Below are 26,483 nucleotides of genomic sequence, written 5' to 3'. Positions count from 1 at the left end.
TCTGAATCCTAAGTCTAGTCTCTTATCTCTCTTCTCCCCCATTCCTCCCAACTTCTTTTCTCCCTAAAACCATTTGAGGTAGATAATAAAAGCATTATTGTCTGTTTTACATTAAGAAAATAGAGGCATAGACATGTTAAAGTGACTTGCCTATAGTCACACAGCAGCTAGTAAGTATGCTTCAAGACTTCTTCCTGATTCCTAGGTTGAACAATCATTTCCATATATCATACTGTGAAGGAAATTGCCTGATGAACAATTGATGATTTCTTAATCATCCTAACACAAATTGTATATAGTGATTCATATACAATTTGATATATTTTACTTTGTGGAGGGAAAATCAACTATAATAGAAGTAAATTAAGAATAATGCCATTCCAAAGTAAACATTTTTTCCTCTTATTAATTAAAAACATACTTTTGGTCAAGCAAGTGAGGAAAGTTCTTATTGGCAATTCAGTTCTTTCTCATTGAGGGAACTGACACTCCTGTTAAAAGCTAAATAATTATCATGGTAAAGTAATTTCTTGAAAAGAAAAAAAAAAAAAAACATTGATTCAGCCCGTTACTCACAAATCCTATTTCAGACAAATTGGAAAACTATTAAACTTTTTGGGAAAAAAAAAATCAATAGATTATCAGGAAGTTACTAGGTCTAGTAGCCCTTGATGTATCTTGCATGAGTAATCACTGTAAATAGTTGACAGGTATTTCATTGTTTTCAGAGTGATGCTTGGGAGATCACGGCTTGTCAGTGCAACTGGACAGCTTTAGACATTGTAATGAGTTCAGTTATCATTGTTTTCTTCCCTCTGCTTCATTCTTTTAGACACCCATGTCATTAACTGGAGCTGTGATGGTTTGAAAAATAAAATACTTTCCTTTGTCAGTTTTTTCTCTTTTATTGTAATATTGCTACCTCCTGAAGCCCTGAATCCTATCAAGACAAGTTATTATTTCTTGCTCAGAAATATATAAGCAATTATCCCTAGACCCACAGTTTATACTAATACTGCATATTATAAAATAGCTATTAGTTGTCCATCCTTTTGTTTGTTCTTTTTCCTTCTTAAAAATAGCAAGTAAATTTCTTCTTTAGCAGATGATCTGAGGATTCTCTCCTATCCTCCTTCCCCTAGGCTATCAAAGGATCATTATGATTACTTTTCATCTGCTAAGCTTTAGATCTCCAAAAACAAAAATGACAGTCTGTTCTCTTAAGGAGCTTGTGTTCTATAGAGGAATAAAGCATCTACATATATAAATATAAGAATGAAGTGATTTCAGCAGGAGGAATGGAAGGTATTAGCAATTGGAGGGACCAGAAAAGGCCTTACATTAGAGATATCATTGGAGCAATTTTTGAAGGGAATCTTTTGTCCTTGGAATTTGCCAAGATTTTTTTTTTTTTATTGTTTTCATTAATATTATTAAGTTTTGTCAATTACAGGTGCTGTTGCTTCCATGTTTTGGGTTGATGCTGAATTAGGGAGTGACATTTATCTTGATGGTAAGTACACAAAATGACATCTTGCTAAAACCATAATCTTTTGGTAACTTTTTTTTTCCAAAGTAAAATTTTATTTGCTTTTCAATTCAATTTAGTAAGCTTTAGTTAAGGTCTTATTGTGTGCTAATTCAGTGAGAGATATAAAATTAAATAGGAATGACTATCTTCAAATAAGTTATGGTATATTTTTCAAGTTATTATTCTTAAAAATTGAAACAGTTATAATCAGGTTGAACCAGAGTGAATCTCCATCTAAAATCCCCAAATTTTTAATTATTTGTAATTTTAATAAATTAAGAAAAAATAGCAAGATTTTTGCCAAAATACATTTGCTCTCTTCCAAAATATATGTGTTTATTGAAGGTTGTTGATTTTGTTTTTGATGTAGTTGAAGATAAGTATGTCATTTTTCTTATTCTTACTGCATTTGCTTCCCTTTCATATATGTTCCTTTGAGAGCAAGAATTGTTTTTTGCTTTTCTTGTTATCTTTGGTACTTGGCACTATTTTTGGCACCTATGCTTGTTGATTTATCAGTTTTTATGGCATCATACCATTCTACTCCATGAATATGCCAGAATTTATCCAGCCCTTCCCTAATTGTTTGATACATTATCAGTTTCAGGGCTTTTTTTTTTTTTTTTTTTAAAGTATTCCCATTAGGGAATCTGATCAACTTTTTCTGGGTTTATTAGCAATTTTTATTTCTATAAAACATGCTTAGTCATGTAATTTCACAGTTTGCAGTTTCTCTGTACCCAAATTTTCAAATGAATGTATGATCATATCAGCTTCGGAATTCCTCCACTGTTGTCTATCTCAGTTCATCTTTACCAACTCATCCTGGACAACTCTTGTCCATATCTGCCCTCATTTTGCCACAGGTATCTACCTGTACTGGTTTTCCACTTGCCATCCATTATTCTAGTCTGTCTTTTAGTCCAAGTTCTCTTCTGATCATTCAATATCTTTTACTTTTTTTCAGAGAAGAATTGAGGTTCTAAACATTTTTGATATCAGATATTTATTACAAAACATTTTTCCTATTTTTAAAAAAAGAATGTTTTGCACAATCCTTTTACTATTTCAAATCTATTTGTTATGTCTTGAATGATTTATTCAATTTGATAAACATTTGTCTCATTTTCACAACTGGGAAAAAAATGTCATTCCTTTATATCCATTTCTTTTTTTACAATTAAAATAAAGGAGAGGAGCAGTTAGGTGGTGCAGTAGGTGGAGCACTAGCACTTTAGTCAGGAGGATCTGAGTTAAAATCTGGTCTCAGATACAACACTTCCTAGTTGTGTGATCCTGGGCAAGTCACTTAATCCCAATTGCCTCAGCAAAAAAAAATAAATAAATAAATAAAAAGAATTACCTGGGGAACTAAGGAGTACTTAAAAAATAATAAAATAAAATAAAGGAGATCACTGGACCAGCTTATTAATATATGAAATGAGATATCCTGGACTAATAGGCTGGTCCATTGATTTCAACTTCAAGATTATAATAGAGAGTCCTTTAAGGATCCTAAAATGCAATGAAAATAATTTTACTGATAAAAAGACTTAAAAAGGGCACAGTATCCAATTAAATTTTAATAACAAGCTATTTCCCTCCTTTCTGCATTCTCCTTAGTAAGTAGGAATGTTTGGTCAGAAAAATGTCATCATATCCCATAGGGCAGTGAAATCTCTCTAAAGTCTCCCAAGCCTAAGTTTGTATAGGCCAGGCTTGTTTAATTAAATTGCCTGTACCCTTAAAGGAAAACCACTCCAGTATATATTATATTATATATCTACATATATATATTGTTCCTACCATAGATATGGATGTTAAATTCATTTTTTACCATCCAGTTTTACTTGCTTTTTAAAATTATATCTTCTTCACTTGTGAATCATTTGTAAGGTTATATGTATGTCTGGGTTTGCTATTGTGTTAACATTAGTTACTCATTTTCTTTATTGTACATGTTTGTTCAGTAAGATAAAGTTAGCAAAGTAAGTTGATTTTATACTTAAATTTAGTAAAAGAACAAAGTGAGATTGAAGTAAAGATGAACAAAATTGATAATACAGCACCTCAAAGAGAATAGTTCCAAAAATTAATCAAAAGAAGAAGATAGAGAATTGACAACTAGAATTAGAAATGAGAAAAGGTGAATACAACTAAAAAAAACTTATGTTCAGTTCTTACATTAATAAATTTGAGAATTTTTAAAATGAATTATTGACAGAAGGAAAAAAATTAAGCAGTTACAAACAATATCTCATAATAGTATCTTTATAACATTTTGAAATTTGGTAGGTCAAATTCTTTCCCTTTTAATTCATAGTTCTTATTGATTTTCTGAATTATTTCATTTTCTGTATGAATTTTATTATTTTTGTAAAAAAATATAGGAAGTAACCTTATGGCATCATTTATGAATTAGGGATTGACAGTTTTAGCCACCAATTTCTGTCATGATAATTTTGAAATTTGCTGTATACCTGTATTCTTGATGAAGTAACATTAATATTTGGTATGTTTTACTTTTATCATAAATTGAATTTACACAAAATTCTTCTGGCAGTTTTCTCTTATTATTGTTGATTTACACACAGAAATAAAGATGATTTTCATGAGTTTATCTTTAAGATAAAACTGCTTTGCCCAAAGTCGGTCCCTCTTTTGTTGATTGTTTTAAATTTCCTAGATACTATATATAGGCACCCAGAGATAACTTCTTTATTGGCAGTACTTATTAATACCTTTTTCATCCATTATTGAAATGAGCTGATATTTCTCAGAATGGCAAGAAGAAAAACAACTTTGCATTATGATTATGCTTGTTTTTAATAGGAACACTTCCAGGTTTTCTTCTTTGTACACATGATTAACTTGGGGCAACCATAAAATTAGTCAGGAAGATACAGGTTTGAGGTCTGACTCTGACTCATTCTGGCTCTGTGACCCAGAACCTAGGGCTGCACTTACGCTCTGGGCAATTCTTTCAAACTCTTAAATAGGGGAGAAGGTTCTGAGCTGCATAAAGAATTCTCTCCTGGGAGAGTCACCCACAATATCAAAATCACACGTCTAGTCCCTGCCTCTATAACTACACCAAGCAGTCGAGGGGAATCTGCTGTAGGAAAGTTTTTATAAATTCCAGCATAAAATAAGTGAATTTGCAGATTATCCAACACCACCATTTTTCTGCATTGTCTGGCTTACATAACTTGATGGTTATAATTTAAGCATTTCAGTTCCTCTTTTCTTTGTCCATTTTTCCTTTAAACAAGGACTTCTTAATCTAAGGTCTGTGAACTTGTCTTTTTGTTTATTTTGTTTTTGGTTAAATTTTTTTATGTTTAATAATAGCTTTTTATTTTCAAAATACATGCAAAGATAGTTTTCAACATTCATCTTTGCAAAACCTTATATTACAAATTTTTCTCCCCCTCCCCACCTCTTCCCCTAGACAGATAGACACATATTTAATCTATATTGAATTACTAAAGTAATTCAATATAGATTAAATATGTGTCTATCAGAGTTGATCATCATATAATCTTGTTGCTATGTACAGTGTTCTTTTGGTTCAACTCACTGTTCATATAAGTCTCTCCAGGCCTTTCTGAAATCATTCTGCTAATTATTTTTTATAGAACAATAATTTGAATGTAATAATATTCATATATATATATATATACACACACACACACAGTTTGATAGCCCTTTGGGCATAGTTCCAAATTGCTCTTCAGAATGATTGGATCAGTTGTGAACTTGTTTTTAAAAATCATTTTATATATATATATCATTAAAGCTGGTTTCTTTGGGAAACCCACGTATTTTTTAAAAATTCATTTAAGAACACTGAGAAGGGCCCTGTGGGCTTCATTAAACTGGCTATTATCTGTTAACAAAATCCCTTGTAAAGTAAAAAATGATTAAATCCTTAAAGGCTTTTATCATTTACTATTATCTGTCAAGATGTATGTGACATAGTACAATTTAGTTTCTTATATTCATTCTGCTGCTTTCTATTTCATGTAATGGTTTACTTCTATTTGTTAAACATATATATTGAAGAACCGAAATGCTTGGTTTAAGACTTAGATGTTTTCATATTATAACCTAAAGATTTTGGTAATGCAGAAAAATTAGAATTTTCAAAAATAGATCTTGGGAGAAAAATATGGCTCATATTTACTAAGCAAGAATTATAATTGTAAATAAGGCTTTGCTTTTTGACAAAAGTGACTTTTATTGAAATGTTTATTTCTTTGCTTCTCTGCTTATATATTTGCTTATTATGGCTTAATAGTATCATCTTTACTAATATGAAATAATAAATAGAAATAAACTTAAGTGGTGAGATCAGCAAAAGAGAGAAAACAGTATTGTTCAATTGTACTATTGATTAGCCAGTAGAATAGTAAAAGTGGGAGCAGTCTTAAGAGTTAGGATGATGTGGATACAGGACTTGCCTGACACATTACTAAAAAGATTAACTTGTGGCAAATTGCCTACCCTCTCTGTGCCAACTTGGGCTTTAGCTTTTTTTTTTTTTCCAGTAGCTGATTTATTTATAGTACAACCTGGTGAAGGGAGATTTTATACTGTGGAGCTCCCTAAATGAATGAAATCACAGGTTTGGATCACACATCACTTCCACTTTGTGAAATTATTAATTAAGGAATGAGGATTAGTTTTTCTTTTCAATTTCAAATTGAGTTAGTCAGCTGAGTCATTTTACACGGCATTTTTAAAAATACCTTTTGTTCCAGTTTTCCCCTCCTCTCCACCCTCTCCCCTAGATGGCAGGATTGACCAGCAGATGTTAAATATATTAAAGTATAAATTAAATACAAAATAAGTATACATGACCAAACCGTTATTTTGCTGTACAAAAAGAATTGGACTCTGAAATATTGTACAATTAGCCTGTGTAGGAAATCCAAAATGCCGGGAGCCAAAAATATAGGGATTGGGAATTCAATGTAATGGTTCTTAGTCATCTCCCAGAGTACTTTCGCTGGATGTATCTGGTTCAGTTCATTACTGCTCCATTGGAACTGATTTGGTTCATCTCATTGCTGAGGATGGCCAGGTCCATCAGAATTGATCATCATATAGTATTGTTGTTGAAGTATATAATGATCTCCTGGCCCTGCTCGTTTCACTCAGCATCAGTTCGTGTAAGTCTCTCCAGGCCTCTCTGAAATCATCCTGTTGGTTATTTCTTATAGAACAATAATATTCCATAATATTCATATACCACAATTTATTCAGCCATTCTCCAGTTGATAGGCATCTATTCAGTTTCCAGTTTCTGGACACTGTAAAGAGGGCTGCCACAAACATTCTACACAGCATTTTTTTAAAGGTAATAATTTGAAGTATATTTCTTCTTTTTTATAGGAATTGTATCTGTTGTGGATTCCAAATATGGATTGAGGGTAAGATTAAATGGCAGACCAAAACAACATAATAGGTTGAATAACTTGAAATGTACCTGATTTCTGAATCATTCAGTTTGTTTCTAGACATTCTAAGAGCACAGAAAAGATCTAAAGTTCTATGATAATATTCATAAAAATTCCCTGTATTGAAGAACTATTTTGAATTCATGCTGCCGTGGGGAGCATGGAGGGGGGTGCAAAAAATAATGAAATGTGCAGGTGCAATGCATGCTATTAGTATATAGTATATTTCTTTTTATTATAAGATTGGAATGTATTGATTTGGAGACTTATAGAGAAAACTGAATTCCCCTGTAAGACTATATTCCAAGGATATTTATTATTCCTCTTGTATGTTTAATAGCAATATGCCATATTAACATAAATATGTATGTTTCATAATTGTTTGATATTAGTATGCCTTTATAACATATAAATGCATCTTGGCAAGTAAAAGGGTCAGATCTATCTATCTATCTATCTATATACACACACACACATATACACACACATACACTATTGATAGACTGTTTCTTGGGTCAAATTTTGAATCATGTAAATTCAGGAAATATTTAACATCTTTGCCACCTTTTAAATTATTAAATTGATATACCTGTAGAAAACTAACATATTATCAGAATAATAGAAATGTTGAATTTCTTAAGTTACATGCCAGATAAATAACTTTTGCTTTGTATAAAGAATTTGCTAACTTGTCCAATTCCTCTAGTTGCAAAGCTTGACCTCCGCAACTGCTTGTGATTCAAAGAATTCTGAGGCTCTATCAGTAATGACACCTGGACTAATGGGCAGCACTTTAAGGGTGTCATGCTTTACAGATCCAGCCCATCACTAGTATAGCAAAGAAATGGTACCCTGTGGCCAAGCAGCCAAATTGAAACTGATGTGGTAATTGATATCATGGGCTATCACTTTAATGGGATTGTCACCCAGTGAGCTGAAATATTCACTTTTTAATCATGGGCAAAGGAATGGACAATTTAAAATGACAGCTTTCCACTCTTAGGACTGTCACTCAGGCCACGGACATTGTTCTTTTCACTTGTACAAATCTGATAACATTTAATGCAATGGAATCAATTAGTAGATAGTGCTAGAGAAAAGGTCAAGAGAGGTTTCTTTTTAGTTCTCCTGTTATTGCGCAAGCTGTTGAAACAATTCAACCAGAAAACAGTTTGGATTAGGAAAAGCCAGGAAAATAAATGGTTATTTTACAATAAAGATTAAAAAAAAAAAAAAATCAAGTAGTATTAGATAAATAACCAACCTGTTTGAAAAGAAAAGTTTCCTGGTTTTTATGTTGACATGTTTGAAAGTTGATTTATTTTCATTGTAGTCAACTTTGTTTACTAACCAAATCAATTTTAAACTGGTATAGATTTTTATAGTTGATTTGCTAGCCTTCCAGTGGCTGGCAAAAGATGTTTTTTAATATTATCAATATAAGTAGAATTTTCTTTCATCACCTTAAAAAAATGTCAACATTGTTCTATTGTGCTGACTTAAAAGTGGAGGCCTTGTGTTGGAGTATTTAAATTGGATACAGCTTACTAATACAGTTTTGTTGTATGTAAAGTAGATATAAAGAATGTCCTATATTTCCAAATCGATTATTTTCTTTCTTTTGTCCCCTCATTTTTAATAGCTTTTTATTTTCCCAAATACATGCAAAGATGGTTTTCAACATTTACCTTTGCAATACTTTGTATTCCAACTTTTGCTCCCTCTCCCTCCAACTCTTCCCCTAGACAGCAAGTAATCCAATATAGGTTAAAAGGTTAAATATGGGCAATTCTTCTAAATATATTTCCATATCTTTCATGCTGCACAAGAATATGAACAACTTTCAGATGGAGAAATTAAAGCCATTTATGATCAAATAAAAATGCTCTAAATCACTATTGATTAGAGAAATGCAAATTAAAACAATTCTGAGGTACCACTTCATACTTCTCAGATTGGCCGAGATGACAGGAAAACACAGTGTTGAATGTTGGAAAGAATGTGTGACAATTGTAACGCTAATACATTGTGGGTGGAGTTGTGAATAGATCGACCATTCTGGAGAACAATTTGGAAGTATGCTGAAAAATCTATCACTGTATATCCTTTGATACAGCAGTGATTCTATTGGGTCTGTATCCCCAAGAGATCCCAGAAGAGGGACAGAGACCCACATGTGCAAAAACATTTGCAGCAGCTTAATTTGTGATGTCAAGGAACTGGAAATTTAGTGATTTCCCATCAGTTGGGGAATGGCTCAATAAGTTATGGTATATGAATGTAATGGAATATTGTTCTATAAGTAATGATGAGCAGGATTTCAGAAAAGCCTGAAAAACCTTACATAAACTGATGCTGAGTGAAGTGAGCAGAATTAAGAGAACACTTTAACCACTAACAGCAAGATTATGTGATGAGCAGTCAATTATGAGGAACTTGACTTTTCTCAGCAATACAATGATCAAGATAATTCTATTAGCCATCTGCATCCAGAGGAGAACTATGGACCCTGAATGGATCTAAGCATATTATGTTTAACCTTTTTGTTTTGTTTGTTTCTTTTTTTTTTCTTAAGGTTTTTTCCCTTTGTTCTGATTTTTTCTTTCACAAGATGACAAATAAGGAAATACGTTTTTAAATTTTTCTTAATAGCTTGTTATTTTTTTTTTTTTAATTTAATAGCCTTTTATTTACAGGATATATACATGGGTAACTTTACAGCATTAACAATTGCCAAACCTCTTGTTCCAATTTTTCACCTCTTACCCCCACCCCTCCCTAAATGGCAGGATGACCAGTAGATGTTAAATATATTAAAATATAACTTAGATACACAATAAGTATACATGACCAAAACATTATTTTGCTGTACAAAAAGAATCAGACTCTGAATTATTGTACAATTAGCTTGTGAAGGAAATCAAAAATGCAGGTGTGCATAAATATAGGGATTGGGAATTCAATGTAATGGTTTTTAGTCATCTCCCAGAGTTCTTTTTCTGGGTATAGCTAGTTCAGTTCATTACTGCTCCATTAGAAATGATTTGGTTGATCTTGTTGCTGAGGATGGCCTGATCCATCAGAACTGGTCATCATCTAGTATTGTTGTTGAAGTATATAATGATCTCCTGGTCCTGAATAGCTTGTTATTTTCAAAATACATGCAAAGATAGCTTTTAACATTCACCCTTGAAAAACCTTGTGTTAGAAATTTTTCTCCCTTCTCCCACCCTCCTTCCATACACAGCGAATTGGATTATTCGCTGGATTATAAATGGATTATTGGATTATAAATAAATATACGTTAAACATGTACAATTCTTCTTTACATATTTCCACATTTATTATGTTGCACAAGAAAAATTAGATCAAAAAGGGGGAAAAATGAGAAAAAATAAAAAAAAAAAATAAGCCAAGCCAAGCAACAACAAAAAAGGTGAAAATACTGTGTTGTGATCCACATTCAGTCCCTATAGTCCTCATTCTGGATGCAGATAGCTCTCTCCATCACGAGGATTTTGGAATTAGCCTGAATCATCTCATTATTGAAAAGAGCCACATTTATCAGAGTTGATCATCACATAATCTTGTTGTTGCTCTGTATAATGTTCTCTTGGTTCTACTCACTTCACTCAGCATTGGTTCATTTAAGTCTCTTTAGGCCTTTTCTGAAATCACCTTGATGATTGTTTCTTATGGAACAATAATAATCCATAACATACATATACGATAACTTATCCTTATTTCATTATCTTTTCCTGTCATCTTAGCCAATCTGAGTGAGGTGTAATGGAATCTCAGAGTTATCTTAATTTTCATTTTTCTAATAAATAGTGATTTAGAGCATTTTTTCATATGAATAGAAATGGCTTTAATTTATTAATTTGAAAATTGTCTTCATATCCTTTGACCATTTATCAGTTGGAGAATGGCTTGTAATCTTATAAATTTGAGTCACTTCAGTTCAGTCAGAAATGAGGCCTTTATCAGAACCCTTAGATGTAAAATTTTCCCCCCAGTTCTATGCTTCTCTTCTAATTTTGTCTGCCTTGGTTTTGTTTGTATAAAAACTTGTAAACGTAACATCATCAAAATCCAACAAAAAATCTTTTTTACCTACTGATTGAGAAACAAAGCAAAATAAAACTCTTGTCATAAACATGCATAATCAAGCAACAAATTTACACACTGGGCATATCCTAACTAACACATGTCTCAAATATCCATTTTGCTTTTTTCTCTGCCTATCCAAAAATTGTTATTTTCAAATCTAACCTTCTTTCTTTATTCCTGATTAATTAGTATTTCAAAATATTATTAATACTATAAATTTATGAACTGTGTGCCTTTTGTAGCTTATTTTCAATATAATAATTCACAATGCAAAAGATACTACTTTATAACTTGTTTCATACACAAAAGCTAAGAAAAATTCTGCCATAAATATACAAGACTACTCAGTAGTATCATATTTTGGAAAATATAACATTTTAAGGGAAAATAATATTTTGCAGCTATTTTACATATGTAATAAAATGAAAAAAATTTTCTCCAGTTTTCTGTTTAATCTTCTAATGTTGACTGCATTAATTTTTTTTTGAACAAAAGTTTTTTAATTTAAAATAATCAAAATTATCCATAATGTTCTCTAATTCTTCTTTGTCCATAAATTCTTTCTTTCTCGGCAGATCTGAGATCCCGTGTTCTTCTAATTTGTTTATAATTTATGTCAAAATCATTATTAACCCATTTCAATCTTATCTTGCTGTAGGGTGTTAGGTGATAGTCAGTGGCTAGTTTCTTTTTTTTCCTTTTTTAAATAACTTTTTACTGACAGAACCCATGCCAGGGTAATTTTTTTACAACATTATCCCTTGCACTAACTTCTGTTCTGATTTTTCCCCTCCCTTCCTCCCACCCCCTTCCCCAGATGGCAAGCAGTCCTATATATGTTAAATAGGTTACAGTATATCCTAGATACAATATATGTGTGCAGAACCAAACAGTTCTCTTGTTGCCCAGGGAGAATTGGATTCAGAAGGTATAAATAACCCGGGAAGAAAAACAAAAATGCAAGCAGTTTACATTCATTTCCCAGTGTTCTTTCTTTGGGTGTAGCTGCTTCTGTCCATCCTTGATCAATTGAAACTGAGTTAGATCTTCTCTTTGTCAAAGAAATCCACTTCCATCAGAATATATCCTCATACAGTATCATTGTTGAGGTATATAATGATGTCCTAGTTTTGCTCATTTCACTTAGCATCATATAAGTCTCGCCAATCTTCTCTGTATTCATCCTGCTGGTCATTTCTTGTTACAGAATAATAATACTCCATAACATTCATATACCACAATTTATTCAGCCATTCTCCAATTGATGGGCATCCTTTCATTTTTCAGCTTCTAGCCACTACAAACAGGGCTGCCACAAACATTTTGGCACATACAGGTCCCTTTCCTTTCTTTAGTATCTCTTTGGGGTATAAACCCAGTAGAAACACTGCTGGATCAAAGGGTATGCACAGTTTTTTTTTATTTTTTATTTTTTTAGAATCTTTTTTTTTTTTTTTAATAGCCTTTTATTTACAGGATATATACATGGGTAACTTTACAGCATTAACAATTGCCAAACCTCTTGTTCCAATTTTTCACCTCTTACCCCCCCCACCCCCTCCCCTAGATGGCAGGATGACCAGTAGATGTTAAATATATTAAAATATAAATTAGATACACAATAAGTATACCTGACCAAAACGTTATTTTTATGCACAGTTTGATAACTTTTTGAGCATAGTTCCAAATTGCTCTCCAGAATGGCTGGATGTGTTCACAAACCACCAACAATGTATTAGTGTCCCTGTTTTCCCACATCCCCTCCAACATTCTGCATTATCTTTCCCTATCATTCTAGCCAATCTGACAGATGTGTAGTGGTATCTCAGAGTTGTCTTAATTTGCATTTCTCTGATTAATAATGATTGGAGCATATTTTCATGTGGCTAGAAATAGTTTCAATTTCTTCATCTGAGAATTAATTGTCTGTTCATATCCTTTGACCATTTATCAATTGGAGAATGGCTTGATTTCTTATAAATTAGAGTCAGTTCTCTATATATTTTGGAAATGAGGCCTTTATCAGAATCTTTGATTGTAAAAATGTTTTCCCAGTTTATTGTTTCCCTTCTAATCTTGTCTGCATTAGTTTTGTTTGTACAAAAACTTTTCAATTTGATATAATCAAAATTTCCTATTTTGTAGTCAGTAGTGATCTCTAGTTCTTCTTTGGTCATAAATTCCTTCCTCTTCCACAGGTCTGAGAGATGCTCTTCCAATTTATTTATAATCTCATTCTTTCTGTCTAGGTCATGAACCCATTTTGACCTTATCTTGGTGTACGGTGTTAAGTGTGGGTCAGTGAATGGCTAGTTTCTGATGTACTATTTTCCAATTTGGAAATGTTTTTTTAAAAAACATTTGTTAAGCAATCTTTTTTAATAAAAAAGAAAAGTTAGTGTATGTGAAGTACTATGCTAAGAGCAGCGGTTACAAATACAAATATAAAATTCTAGTTGCTCCCAGCTTTCAGGAGTTGGCATTTTTTAGTTTACTGGTTTTCAAATAAACAAATATGTAGTGGAATGAAAGAAAAAAACGTTAATGGTATATTTTTTGTTTATATAAATAGGAATATGGATGTTTATCATATCAAATTTTTCATGCAGAAAAAAGTCACCATTTCCACATTACATTAAAATTAGCTTATCTGTACATTTAACTGGACATTTTAATAGTAAAGTTTCTTGAGGCAACTTGAACCTTAGGAGGATGAGTCTTCCTGAGTATAGGCCAGGCACTCTATTTTGCCATCCAGCTGTGCATGTATCCCTTGACTGTGAAATTTACTGGAATTACCTAAGATAGATCAAACATTTTAGGCATATTTAAGATATAAAATATAAATGATATAAAAAGTATTGTTTTTTTTTTTAATTCACGGATAACGCTTTAAAAAATGAAGCTAAGTACTATGTTAAAAACACACACACACATACACACACACAAAACCCACTAAGCCCAAAGTGAAATCTAAAACTTTTATAACATGTGAACAGTATAAATACTGATTAAGAAATTTTAGGTTATGTGGGAAACAAATACTCTGGACTGGAATAATTGTCAGGAAAAATTAATGTGCTTCGAAGACGAAGAGTTTGATAATGTAAGAATGTTAATTGAACATTTATGAGATAAGAATCTAAAATAAAATGTTTTATAATAACATTTAGATAAAAATTTTTTTCATGTTATGAAACTTAATAATCTTAAACTCTGCCCCTTTTTTTTTTTTTAAGCATTTAACAGAAGAAAAACCAGATGGCCTGATCAATGAAGCAGTGAGGTACTTATTCAGTGAAGAAACAATATACTTAACTTTAAAAGATGCTAAGACTGATTGGTAGTTAAATGGGGAAAAAAAAAAAACATTCTTTAAAAGAAAAGAAAAGCATACTGTGAATTGTTAAATGTCAACAAAAGCATCTGTTAAAATTTTCTATTTAGATAGCACAACTTTGGGTAATGGCATTATATTAGGCCTTGGGCAGACAAAAAACAGAAAAAATAAAACATTTTCTACTTTAAATGAGCTTGCCATGTTTATGGGGAAAAGTGTACTAATTAGGGAATGAATTAGAGAATGAAAAAAGCCAAGTGCCCCAAGATTAATTGAAATCGGAGAGCACATTAGCAGGGGTTTGAACGAAAGTTTTCATGGAGGAGGTGACATATGAGCTTTGACTTGAAGGAAGAAAAAGAATCTGAAAAGTAGAAATGAAGAAGGCCGTACATTTGAGGCATGAGAAAAGTTCTTTGAATGTTTAGTTGTGAAGACTTAAGGAAAAAGGTAATGGTCCACTTTGACTTTCATATAGAATGCATAAAGGCAAATAATGTGAATTAAGATGGAAAAAGTCTGTAATCTTTAAAAGTTAGAAGTTTATTTTATCCTAATTGTCATAGGGAGCAAAATTTTTAGTAGAACTGTAACCTAAAGATGATGATTTTGGCATCTGGTTTGGAAAGGGGAGAGACTTAGCAGGAGAATACTGATTAAGCTATTATAGAAGTCTAGTTTAATGGTGATAAAAGTCTTGAATTGAAGGAGGACTTTATGAGTGGAGAAAATGGACAGAGATCAGATCTTTCTTTGAGAATATACTAAGCAGCTGATTGGATATATTTGGTACAGTTCTAAAGGGGAAAAGAGGCAAAGGTTAGAAATCTGAGTAATGTGGAAGAGGGTAGTATCTCTTTACAAAACCAGATCTGAATAAAAGATAGCTTTTAGGGAAAAGATGGTAAGTTTTATTTTTGATGTGCTGGATTTGAAGGGCCAGCAGGGCTTCCAATAGAGACATCTGGCAGGCAGGCAGACAGAAATATAGAATTGGAGCCCAGTAATTTTAATAGCAATTTGGGAACAATCTATATCAAAATGGTAATTGGATTTATGGAAATAGTTAGGATTGTCAATGGATAGAGTATAAAGTCAGAAGATAAGTCAGCCTTTGAGTCTTGGGGAGAGATAGAGGAAGATCACAATATAAATGATTGTCTAGCAAAGGAGACTGAGAAGGCATAATCAAACACTTCTTTTTTTTTTTTATTTAATAGCCTTTTATTTACAGGATATATACATGGGTAATTTTACAGCATTAACAATTGCCAAACCTCTTGTTCCAATTTTTCACCTCTTACCCCACCCCCACCCCCTCCCCTAGATGGCAGGATGACCAGTAGATGTTAAATATATTAAAATATAACTTAGATACACAATAAGTATACATGACCAAAACGTTATTTTGCTGTACAAAAAGAATCAGACTCTGAAATATTGTACAATTAGCTTGTGAAGGAAATCAAAAATGCAGGTGTGCATAAATATAGGGATTGGGAATTCAATGTAATGGTTTTTAGTCATCTCCCAGAGTTCTTTTTCTGGGCATAGCTAGTTCAGTTCATTACTGCTCCATTAGAAATGATTTGGTTGATCTCGTTGCTGAGGATGGCCTGGTCCATCAGAACTGGTCATCATATAGTATTGTTGTTGAAGTATATAATGATCTCCTGGTCCTGCTCATTTCACTCAGCATCAGTTCGTGTAAGTCTCTCCAGGCCTTTCTGAAATCATCCTGTTGGTCATTTCTTACAGAACAGTAATATTCCATAATATTCATATACCACAATTTATTCAGCCATTCTCCAACTGATGGACATCCATTCAGTTTCCAGTTTTTAGCCACTACAAAAAGGGCTGCCACAAACATTCGTGCACATACAGGTCCCTTTTCCTTCTTTATAATCTCTTTGGGATATAATCCCAGTAGTAACACTGCTGGATCAAAGGGTATGCACAGTTTTAATCAAACACTTCTAAGGAGAACAAGGTTGAGAGAGAACCTTGAGCAGTGAGATCAAGCAGCAAGAAGTCTGAAAAAATTGACCATTAAACAATTAAACATTCATAGGTAATCTTTGATAAAAGGAGTTGAGGTAGAGTGGTAGGGTTGAAATTCTGATATAGGAGAGTTAAAATATGAGCAAATGAAAAGAAAATGGCAGTAGAAATTTTGAATGCTTTTGGGGAGTTAAGGGAAGGAAAGAAAGCATGGTAACTTGGAGTTCTTTACTGATGTATTTTAAACCGTCAATATATTACCAAGTATGTGTCCTGTACAATTAGGTACTTAAATTCTCTGTGATGACAAAAAGCTTATGGCATATTTTTCTTGTTACTGTGTTGTCTTCTTAACTCCATAAGAGCCATAATAGCCAATGCTAGAATTATTCCTTTAAATTGTATAGTCTTTATTACACCGTGATTAAATGTATAATTAGATAACCATGATTTGCTTTCTCAAGTATTACATTTCAGTGAGTACAGTTGTATTATTTTTAAAATCAGCTTTGCAGATGACTAAAGAATCATTCTTATTGACTTAGAGTCCATAATTTGATTTCTTGGGCCAGGACTATTGTTGAAATTATTTTTGTTTAACTGATATGGCACATGATGAATGAGTTGAGAATATGGTATTTATTTCTATAAAAAAGGTTATATTATGTATTGTTTTTCTTTTATCATAAGCTCCTTCAGGGTAGAAACTGTGTCTTATTCATCTTTGTATTTTTTTCAAACCTTTGTAAGTGGAATGTATCACATGAAGGACTTCTAAAGAAAGATAAATCAATAATAATGAAATTGTCCAATAAAGAAGTAGGCTTCATTTGTTTTTTTGCTGAAGATGATGATTTGAAGAAGCTACATAATTTACTTAAAGACTAATTTTCTAATTCTTGTTTTCTCTTTTTTCTTAATTTAGGCAGGTTGCTTTGGCAGATATTATTATAATCAATAAAACTGACCTTGTTGCAGAAGAGGAGTTAATTAAAATCAGAACAATCATCAGGTAAAGCACAAACTGTTTGAAATGTGTTGCATATACATAGCACCTAACATTGTTAATTGGCTTAGATGCATCCTCCAAAATATAGCTTTAGGCAAAATTATCAATCCAAAGAATTGCAAATTGAGAAGTAAATGAAACCATAGAGATCATCTAATCCAGTCCCCATCCTTTTACAAATAAGCAGAGGTCCAAAAACTGATGTATTGGCCAAAGTTGCACAGGTGGCGGAGCCAGGATTCCTATTGGTCCTTTGTTTCCCCATTTTAGTTCCTCAGTAATTATGTCCCAAAGTGGATTGTTGGACATAAGGTATTTTTAACAGAATTTTATGTTGTTCCGTAGTTTATTTGTAACCTCGCACCAAGGCTACTGATTGCCAGGGCCATATATACCAATCTTCCCTGAATACACATGAAGACGAGCTGATGTTAAGGTGCCAAACAGCCTTTCTTGATTGGTAATCTCTGTAGGGGTTTGCAGGAAGCAAGAGCAAGTGTATTTATGTTTCTGCATCTCTGAATCTCTCTACATCTCTGCCTCTCTATTTCTCTCCACATCCTTTGTCTATGGACTCAAAGTTGGCCATTTATATTTACTCTCCTCTGGCGTTACCCTGTGCCTAGCCCACTCAGCATTGCGTTGGTGGATCCACAAAATGGAGACACCTGAAGTTAGTGCTGCGTCCTAAGAAAAGATGTAGCAACAGAACACACCCCTTGCCATTTCAAGGAACTTTTAACACCTGTAAGAGACAACCTCCTGCCTCAGAAGCCAAGCCCCTTTTTACCTCCTAGGTCCACCCTACCAACTGACATGGCATACATGGCAATTCTCAGAAGGAAAGTCCCTAACATATCCCTCTTTCTGCTTATTGGGGGCTGCTCATAAAACCATCTTTATTTATTAAAAATAGCTCACTTAATAAAATTACAAGATGTATAAAAATGTATCGGCATATAAAACATAGGCTTAAAGTAGAAAAAGTAACAATACAAAGATGCAATAAAGGAGATGAGAAGGGAAGTATGTTGGGTTAGGTGTTGGTACCAGAGCCATGGAAGAATTTCCCCAAGTTTTCTATAAGGAGCCACCTCAAGCAGTCAGATCCAGATTCATCTGTGGCAAAGGGATGAAGGTTTTATCTTCTGGAACTACTTCAGGTTGACAAGGGGCCTATAGCTGGCCCTTCCCAATGGGGTCTGGATTGAAGAGGGGAGATGAGTGACTTGTAGGCAGCAGCAGGAGCAATATCTGGTACCAAATGTCAAGATCAGGTCTGTGATTTCAGGTTGACCAAGTGGTTGATGTTTCATGATTCAGAGTCTGGAATAATCAACTTGCCTTGTTTTTTCGTCTGAAATCCAGTGGTCTTCCCCATCAGGACCTGCAAGACATAAATATCCCGGTCCTCTCCGAAGTACTAAGGTTGTTGTCACCAGGGATGATCACCATCAAACTTATATACCCTGACCCATTATGCATTCCTACCTTCCCCTCTCAATGAGGCTGTTGAACCTTCCCTTGGGGTGTCTGGCAATCCTTACTTGTAACCTCTCTCTCAGAGATTACTGATTACCAGGATGCCTAATCCCAGATCTTTGGACATTTCTGGCCACTGCCAGATCAAGCAATGGTTCTTGTTCAATAGAACACCCAGACACAGGAGGTTGCGAGCTCAATTTTGAAAGACACTGGAGCCAACATTCTCGCATCTTTTTATCATCTCCTCAAGGCTTTTGTCTTTATCTAAGGAGGACATGGCTTTCTGGCAATGGGTGTTAGTGTTCTCTCTAGCTAATTTGTGTGTAAGAAGACCAGCTGCTTCTCCTTTATCTACTAACCTCTCAACAGCCACCTGTAGGCGGGAAATCAGGGAAAGGTTCATCTAGGCCCTGTTTGCAAAGTTTCTTTGACTAAGTCTGAAAACAGTCATCCATTGCAGAAACTCCCCAGGTTTAAGGCAGACTTTAGCAATGGTCTTCCAATTATTTGGTGTTAGTATATTGCTGGAAGCTAGGAGAGCCAGCAGCTCCTTAACATATGGAGATTCAAACCTGTAAGTGTTAACTACCTCTTTCAATTCTTTAAATATCTTCCATACTAATGGGGTCAGCATTATTTCCTGGGGGCTATTAAAGACGCCAAATCATTGCTTCCTGATTCCCTTCCTTTGCTGCCTTCTGTAACATACATCCTTTTTTTTTTTTTTTTTTTAATTTTTATTTAATAGCCTTTTATTTACAGATTATATGCATGGGTAACTTTACAGCATTAACAATTGCCAAACCTCTTGTTCCAATTTTTCACCTCTTACCCCCCACCCCCTCTCCCAGATGGCAGGATGACCAGTAGATGTGTAACATACATCCTAATTCTGATTGTAAATCTGTCTACTTTCCGGCTTTTCCATAGTCTCTTCCTGTGACGTCACATCTACTTTTGGCTTGCTTTGTCAGTCTTGGGATCTTGTCTCCCTTCCCATAATTAGATCAGCCACATTCATGAGGTTCCTGGCCAATTCTGACCCTGTTCCGGCGCAATTTGTAATCTCCCTTCTTCTGAGGCCAGAGCCATACATGCCAATCTTTCCCAGATACACATGAAGAATTTATTTTAAGGTGCCAAACAGCCTTTCTTTATTGGTAATCTCAGCAGGGGTTAGCAGGAAGCAAGAGCAAATGTATGTATGTCTCTGCGTCTCTCGTTCTGCATCTCTGAATCTCTCTACATCTCTGCCTCTGTTTTTCTCCGCATCTTTCACCTAGGGACTCAAAGGTGGCCATTTTTATTTACTCTCCTCTGGGATTACCCTGTGCCTAGCCCACTCAGCACTGCATAGGTGGATTTGCAGAAGGGAAACACATGGAGTTAATGCTGTGTCTTAAGAAAAGATCTAGCAACAGAACACACCCCTTGCCATCTCAAGGAACCTTTAACACCTGTAAGATACAACCTCCTGCATCAGAGGCCAAGCCCCTTTTTACCTCCTGAATCCACCCTGTCAGCTGACATGGCATACATGGCAATTCTCAGAAGGAAAGTTGATGTTGAAAAACATTGTTGGTTGAGGCAAAGTTAAGCCCATTTAAAAAACATTCAATAAGTCATGGCTTGTGAAAATATATTTTCAAAGTTGACACCAATTAAGTATTGTGTATTATGTGTTATATCTCAATATGCATATCTTGCAAATGACACAAAATTTTTTTTTAGTTTCCTTGTGATTGATTAATCCTTAAGATAAAGGATAAGATGACAGTACTTCAGTGGCTCTTTTGTATACCTGCATCATTGGGACTTTTTTCTGACATTCAAGGCCTTTGATAGCCTATCTCACCTCATCTTCCCTTACCCTCCAACATTAATTTTCTGTTCCAGTCAGATTGATTTACTTACTGTTTCATGAACATCCCTTATCAATTTTTTCCTTAGCTTTTGCCAAGTCCCTGCTCATACTGCCTTTCCTCTTCTTTTTCTTCTTTCTCTTATGCATTTTTTGAAGCCCAGCTCCAATTGAGATTTTTTTGTGAATCTTTTCTTGACCACTCTTATTCAGAAGTCTTAAAGTCCTCTGATATCTTGTAAGAATTTTTGTCCAGGACCTTTTATGCTGCTTTGTATTCAGTCTATCATGTTAATCTTTTCTCCTTAAGTTAGATTTAAGTTTCCCAAGAGTAGGGACCCTATTTTCTTTTGTCTTTATATGATCTTAGGTGATTCTTCTGTCCTTTAGAGATCATAAAAACTTGGCTAATTTACTTAAAAATATATACTTGGCTGTACTAGATATTGGTAGCCCTAAACTGATTTGACTGTTACAAAAAACTACAGAAGACTATCACAAAAAAACTGGTCATTACTCAAAAAAAACTAGGCTATGATTTTAGATTCTATAAAAGATAAGAAAAATCAAAGCAGTGACAGCCAAGTTTTATGATTTCCAAAGGACACACAATACATTAAATATCTGGAGGAATATTTATTGCTCATGATTGGGGTTATAACAGTATAAAAAGCTAATTTTTACTTTTAGCTATGCCAATCAGTCTGTACAAGAGATTTGATAAAATAGTAGCAAAATTTATTTGAAGAAATTAAAAAAACCTACATTATTATGGGAAGTGATAAAGAGATGAATGAAGGGAGAAGAGCATTTCAAGATCTTAGACTATGTCATAAAGCAGTAGCTGTCCAAATTGTTTAGTATTAGTTTAAAAAATAAAGTAGAATATCAATGTAATAGACTGAACAAAGGAGGCTCAAACAAGGAAACTCAGTAGCTCAGTGTCCCATCTCTAATAAAACAAGATTTTTTAAAAAATATTTATAGAGAATAGAGCCTTATTTTTTCCTGCACATTTAATGCTACAGAAGTCAATTTGAGTAATTCACATTTTGAAACAGTTGTACTTATCTGTCCTAAGAAGTCTACAGAATGTTTGTTTATCAGTGTAAATACTTTCCTTTTACCATTCTGGCTTCTAAGTCTGTGTCAGAGAGTAGGAGTTGGCATATGCTTTGGTGTATTTAAATAACTGATTGTGTCTCTTGACTGAAATCTGCTTAACCCACTTTCATTATCTTATTTTAAAGCAGTGAGAACCAGTAATGTTTCTGAGAAAACTTAATCTTGTTTCCTAACCAAAAATTACTTTGGTTTAAAAGAAAAACGTACCCAGTAATTGGGGTGTCTAAAATGGAAACCAGCAAAAAAGCTGTTATTTGATTGTCAGGCAATTAGTAATAATGTCATCATTAATCCTTCAGCTTTCTGCTATTCTTTTAAAAGATACTAGATGGGAATTTAGGAGGAAGGATTTGAGAAATCACTTGGGCGTTTTAATCCTCTATTAACTCTACTTGAATATCCTGGTGATTCAGATTTAAAAGACAATTGAAAGGCTGTGGGAAAATGTAGCCCTCAGGTTGCCCAACAACAACAAAAAAACAAAATATCAATATTATTTTTGTAAATTATTAGAGAAAAGCTTGCATTTTTAGCTTCATAGGCAGGATATTTAATCTGCTGACAAAAGATTAGAGTATGTGAACATTGTCTTGATCATGTAATTTTTTTTTTTAATTAAAGCTTTTTATTTACAAAACATATGCATGGGTAATTTTTCAACATTGACCCTTGCAGAACTTTCTGTTCCAAATTTTTCCCTTCCTCCCCCCACCCCTTCCCCTAGATGTATACATATTTATGTATATGTATACATATTTATATGTATACATATTTATGTATATATATACATATTTATATAGTTATCTTGCTGCACAAGAAAAGTCAGATCTAAAAAGGAAAAAAAAACCTGAGAAGGAAAACAAAATGCAAGCAAACATCAACAGAAAGTGTGAAAATGCTATGTTATGGTTCATACTCAGTTCCCACAGGCCTTTCTCTGGGTGCATATGGCTTTTTTCATAATTGGAACTGGTTTGAATAATCTCATTGTTGAAGAGAGCCATGTCCATCAGAATTGATCATTGTATAGTCTTGTTGCCGTGTATCTCCTGTTTTTTCTTATTTCACTTAGCATCAATCAGTTCATATAAGTTTCTCCAGGCCTCCATCCTGTTGGTTGTTTCTTACAGGATGATAATATTCTATAACATTCATATACCACAATTTATTCAGCCATTCTCCAATTGATGGGCATCTACTCAGTTTCTACTTTTGGGCCACTACAAAGAGGGCTGCCACAAACATTCTTGCACATACAGGTCCCTTTCCCTTCTTTAAGGTTTCTTTGGGATATATGCCCAGTAGAAACAATGCTGGGTCAAAGGGTATGCACAGTTTGATAACTTTTTGAGCATAGTGCTCAAATTACTGTCCAGAATGATTGGATCCATTCACAGTTTCACCAACAATGTATCAGTGTTCCAGTTTTCCCACATCCCCTCCAACATTCGTCCTTATCTTTTCCTTCTATCTTAGCCAATCTGAGAGTTGTGTAGTGGTGCCTCAGAGTTGTCTTAATTTGCATTTCTCTGATCAGTAGTGATTTGGAGCATCTTTTCATATGACTAGAAATAGTTTCAATTTTTTCATTGGAAAATTGTTCATATCCCTTAACCATTTATCAATTGGAGAATGGCTTGAATTCTTATAAATTTGAGTCAATTCTCTATATATTTTGGAAATGAGGCCTTTATCAGAACCTTTGAATGTAAAAATGTTTTCCCAGTTTATTGCTTCCCTTCGAATCTTGTCTACATTAGTTTTGTTTGTATAAATATAATATAATCAAAATTATCTATTTTGTGATCGAAAATGATCTCTAGTTCTTCTTTGGTCACAAATTTCTTCCTCCACAGATCTGAGAGATAAACTATACTATGTTCATCTAATTTGTTTATAATATCATTCCTTGGGGTGAACTCTCCCATAAAACATAAGTGGATAGAAGACTGGATTAAAAGCCAGAATTCTACAATATATTGTTTACAAGAAACACATTTAAAGCAGAGTGATATATAGAGAGTAAAGGCAAAAGGTTGGAGCAGAATCCATTATGTTTCAGATGAAGTAAAAAAAAGCAGGGGTAGCCAACCTGATCTCAGATCAAGCAAAAGCAAAAATTGACCTAATTAAGAGAGATAAGGAAGGAAACTATATCTTGCTAGATAATGAAGCAATATCAATATTAAACATATATGCACCAAGTGGAGTAGCATCTAAATTCCTAAAGGAGAAGTTAAGAGAGTTGCAAGAAGAAATAGACAGCAAAACTGTATCATCATTCTTAATGCCTAGATCATGAACCCATTTAGACCTTCTCTTGGTGTATACGGTGTTAGGTTTGGGTTAATTTGGCCATGTAATCTTATGGTCAGAGATGATTATAAAAGACTAAAATATTAAAACAAAACAAAACCACTTTGGGATTTGGTTATAAAATGAAGGGTTTGAATGAGATGTTCTCTAAGGTCCCTTTTATCAAGTATGTGGCTCTAAGAAAAATGAAGGATAAACATGTGCTGCTTTATCATCTTCATTAAAGCACATAGTAAAATTAGAAGTGGCATACAGCATGAACAAAGTGAATTAAATTAAAATAACCTCTTAACTCCAAATGGTGAAATTAGCAAACTGGTTGGAAATTATGAGGCAAACTTCATATAAAAAGGAAAAAGACTTGCAATTTTTAATGAATGTTGGTGGTAAAACAGGTTTTCAGTCTTTTGCGTTTTCAGACAAAAATCGAAGGGCATGGAAATTGTATACAGTCTATGGGTTAGAGACAGCATTCGTTGGTCGTAGAGAAAGGTAGTCAGGGTATATTATAAATTAGGATCAGGGACGAGAAGTTTAAGATAACCAGAGAAAGAAGAATGTGAGAGAATAAATATGGGTTATTTAAAGTTAATAGAGGCAACAGGAGGAAATCTGAGAAATAGACCAGAAAACTGAGAATATCATCTCTTGTAATGACTCAAATGGACAGATCCACCTTCAAAAGTCAAATTGACATATAGCCATTATCCCAGGATAATTTTTTTTAAATAATTACATTCCAATACATTCAAATATGGTTTTCAACATTCACCCTTGCAAAACCTTGTGTTCCAAATTTTTTCCTTCCCTTCTCCCATAACCCCTTCCATAGACAGCAAGTAATCCAGTATGTTAACCATATATAATTCTTCCACATTTGTCATGCTGCATAGATCAAAAAGGAAAATTGAGGGAAAAAAACCAAGGAAGCAAATAACAAAAAAGGTGAAAATATTATGTTGTGATCCACATTCAGTTCCCATAGTTCTCTTTCTGGATACAGATGGTTCTCTCCCTCACAACTCTGTTGGAATTGGCCTGAATCACTTCGTTGTTGAAAAGAGCCAAGTCCATCACAGTTGATCATCACATAATCTTGTTGCTGTGTACCTTGTTCTTTGGTTCTGTTCAATTCATTTAGCATGTAAGTTTCTCCAAGCCTTTCTGAAATCATCCTGGTCATTTCTTATATAACAATAATATTTTCAAGATAATTTTTCACTCTGCCAAAGTTTAAATTGTTTTCTGGGGAGGTTGGGCAAAATAGTTTGTTTATTCCAGAACAGAGTAGTGATGTTCTGCAAATGCCAGTTTTGCAAAGGAAAGTCTGTAAAACTATGTCCTCCTACAGCTTAAAAATGTTGAAGCTGTCAAGAAACAAAAAGTTTAAAAAGGATAAGTTTTTAATCACTTTTGTCAGCTGGGCATAAGTATATTTCCGTTTTCAGGAAAAAATAATAATTATTATTATTATATAAAATTTTTGTCTCTTTTTCTAGTTCCAAGGATATATTTGTGCTTATTTAGTGCTTGTTTCAGCAATAATCATCATTGCTTCTTGATTTTATTTTGGATTTTAAAAATGTGACATTTTTTTAAAGTTTATTTCTGTATTTATTTCAGATCAATAAATGGACTAGGAAAAATCTTAGACACACAAAGATCAAGGTATTTTTTTTTCATCCTTTTGCTGCTAATCCTGTATTATATTCTAATAAATTGATTATCATTTCATAGTATGATTGAAGCATCTGCAGGTAATTTATTGCATTGGTCCAATTACCCTTACCCCAATTCTAGCTCATTTCGGACTATTAGAGTGGTGTATAATCAGTTTATTTTTCAGCAGATGCCTGCATATTCTAAATTCTTAAAATAACTAGATGATTTCAGAGGTCCCTTCTGGAACCAAAGTTAAAATCCCTCAATCCTTTGATAAGTGTCTGCATTGCTTTGATTTTCTCATATTTTCAATAAAGTAGATCAAAGCGCAAAATGTATATTAAAGTGGACATAATCTTTTTGTTAAAGTTTTCTGAGAATAGACAAGGGTAGGCTTTTTATTTTTTAAATTCACATTTTAAAAAAATTAATCTGACAGAAGTTTTGAACTGTTTTTGGGCTATTTGAGAGAAATTTAATCATTTTTTAAATTCCAGGAGCCTGAATTTAGAATTTTAATTACCTTTTTTTTTGTTATTTATATTTTTATATACTCTTATGATCTTTCATTTCAT

The 26,483-nt window shown here is 33.4% G+C and overlaps 1 protein-coding gene across 4 annotated transcripts in view; it reads left to right on the top strand.

Moving 5' to 3' along the window:
- CBWD1 (COBW domain containing 1) overlaps window positions 1-26,483 on the top strand; it is a 61,820-nt gene that overhangs the window by 14,297 nt on the left and 21,040 nt on the right. For all 4 annotated transcript variants that reach the window (XM_031943842.1, XM_031943828.1, XM_031943848.1 and 1 more), the window contains exons 5-9: window positions 1,454-1,513; window positions 6,929-6,966; window positions 14,346-14,392; window positions 17,376-17,462; window positions 25,870-25,914. In XM_031943842.1, the coding sequence (XP_031799702.1) occupies window positions 1,454-1,513; window positions 6,929-6,966; window positions 14,346-14,392; window positions 17,376-17,462; window positions 25,870-25,914 (277 nt within the window). The remainder of the gene's footprint in view (window positions 1-1,453; window positions 1,514-6,928; window positions 6,967-14,345; window positions 14,393-17,375; window positions 17,463-25,869; window positions 25,915-26,483) is intronic.

This window comes from Sarcophilus harrisii, chromosome 1 (genome assembly GCF_902635505.1).
Source record: "Sarcophilus harrisii chromosome 1, mSarHar1.11, whole genome shotgun sequence".
NCBI lineage: Eukaryota > Metazoa > Chordata > Mammalia > Dasyuromorphia > Dasyuridae > Sarcophilus > Sarcophilus harrisii.
Note: the sequence above shows the minus strand (reverse complement) of the source record. Positions and strands in the feature narration are given on the sequence as shown.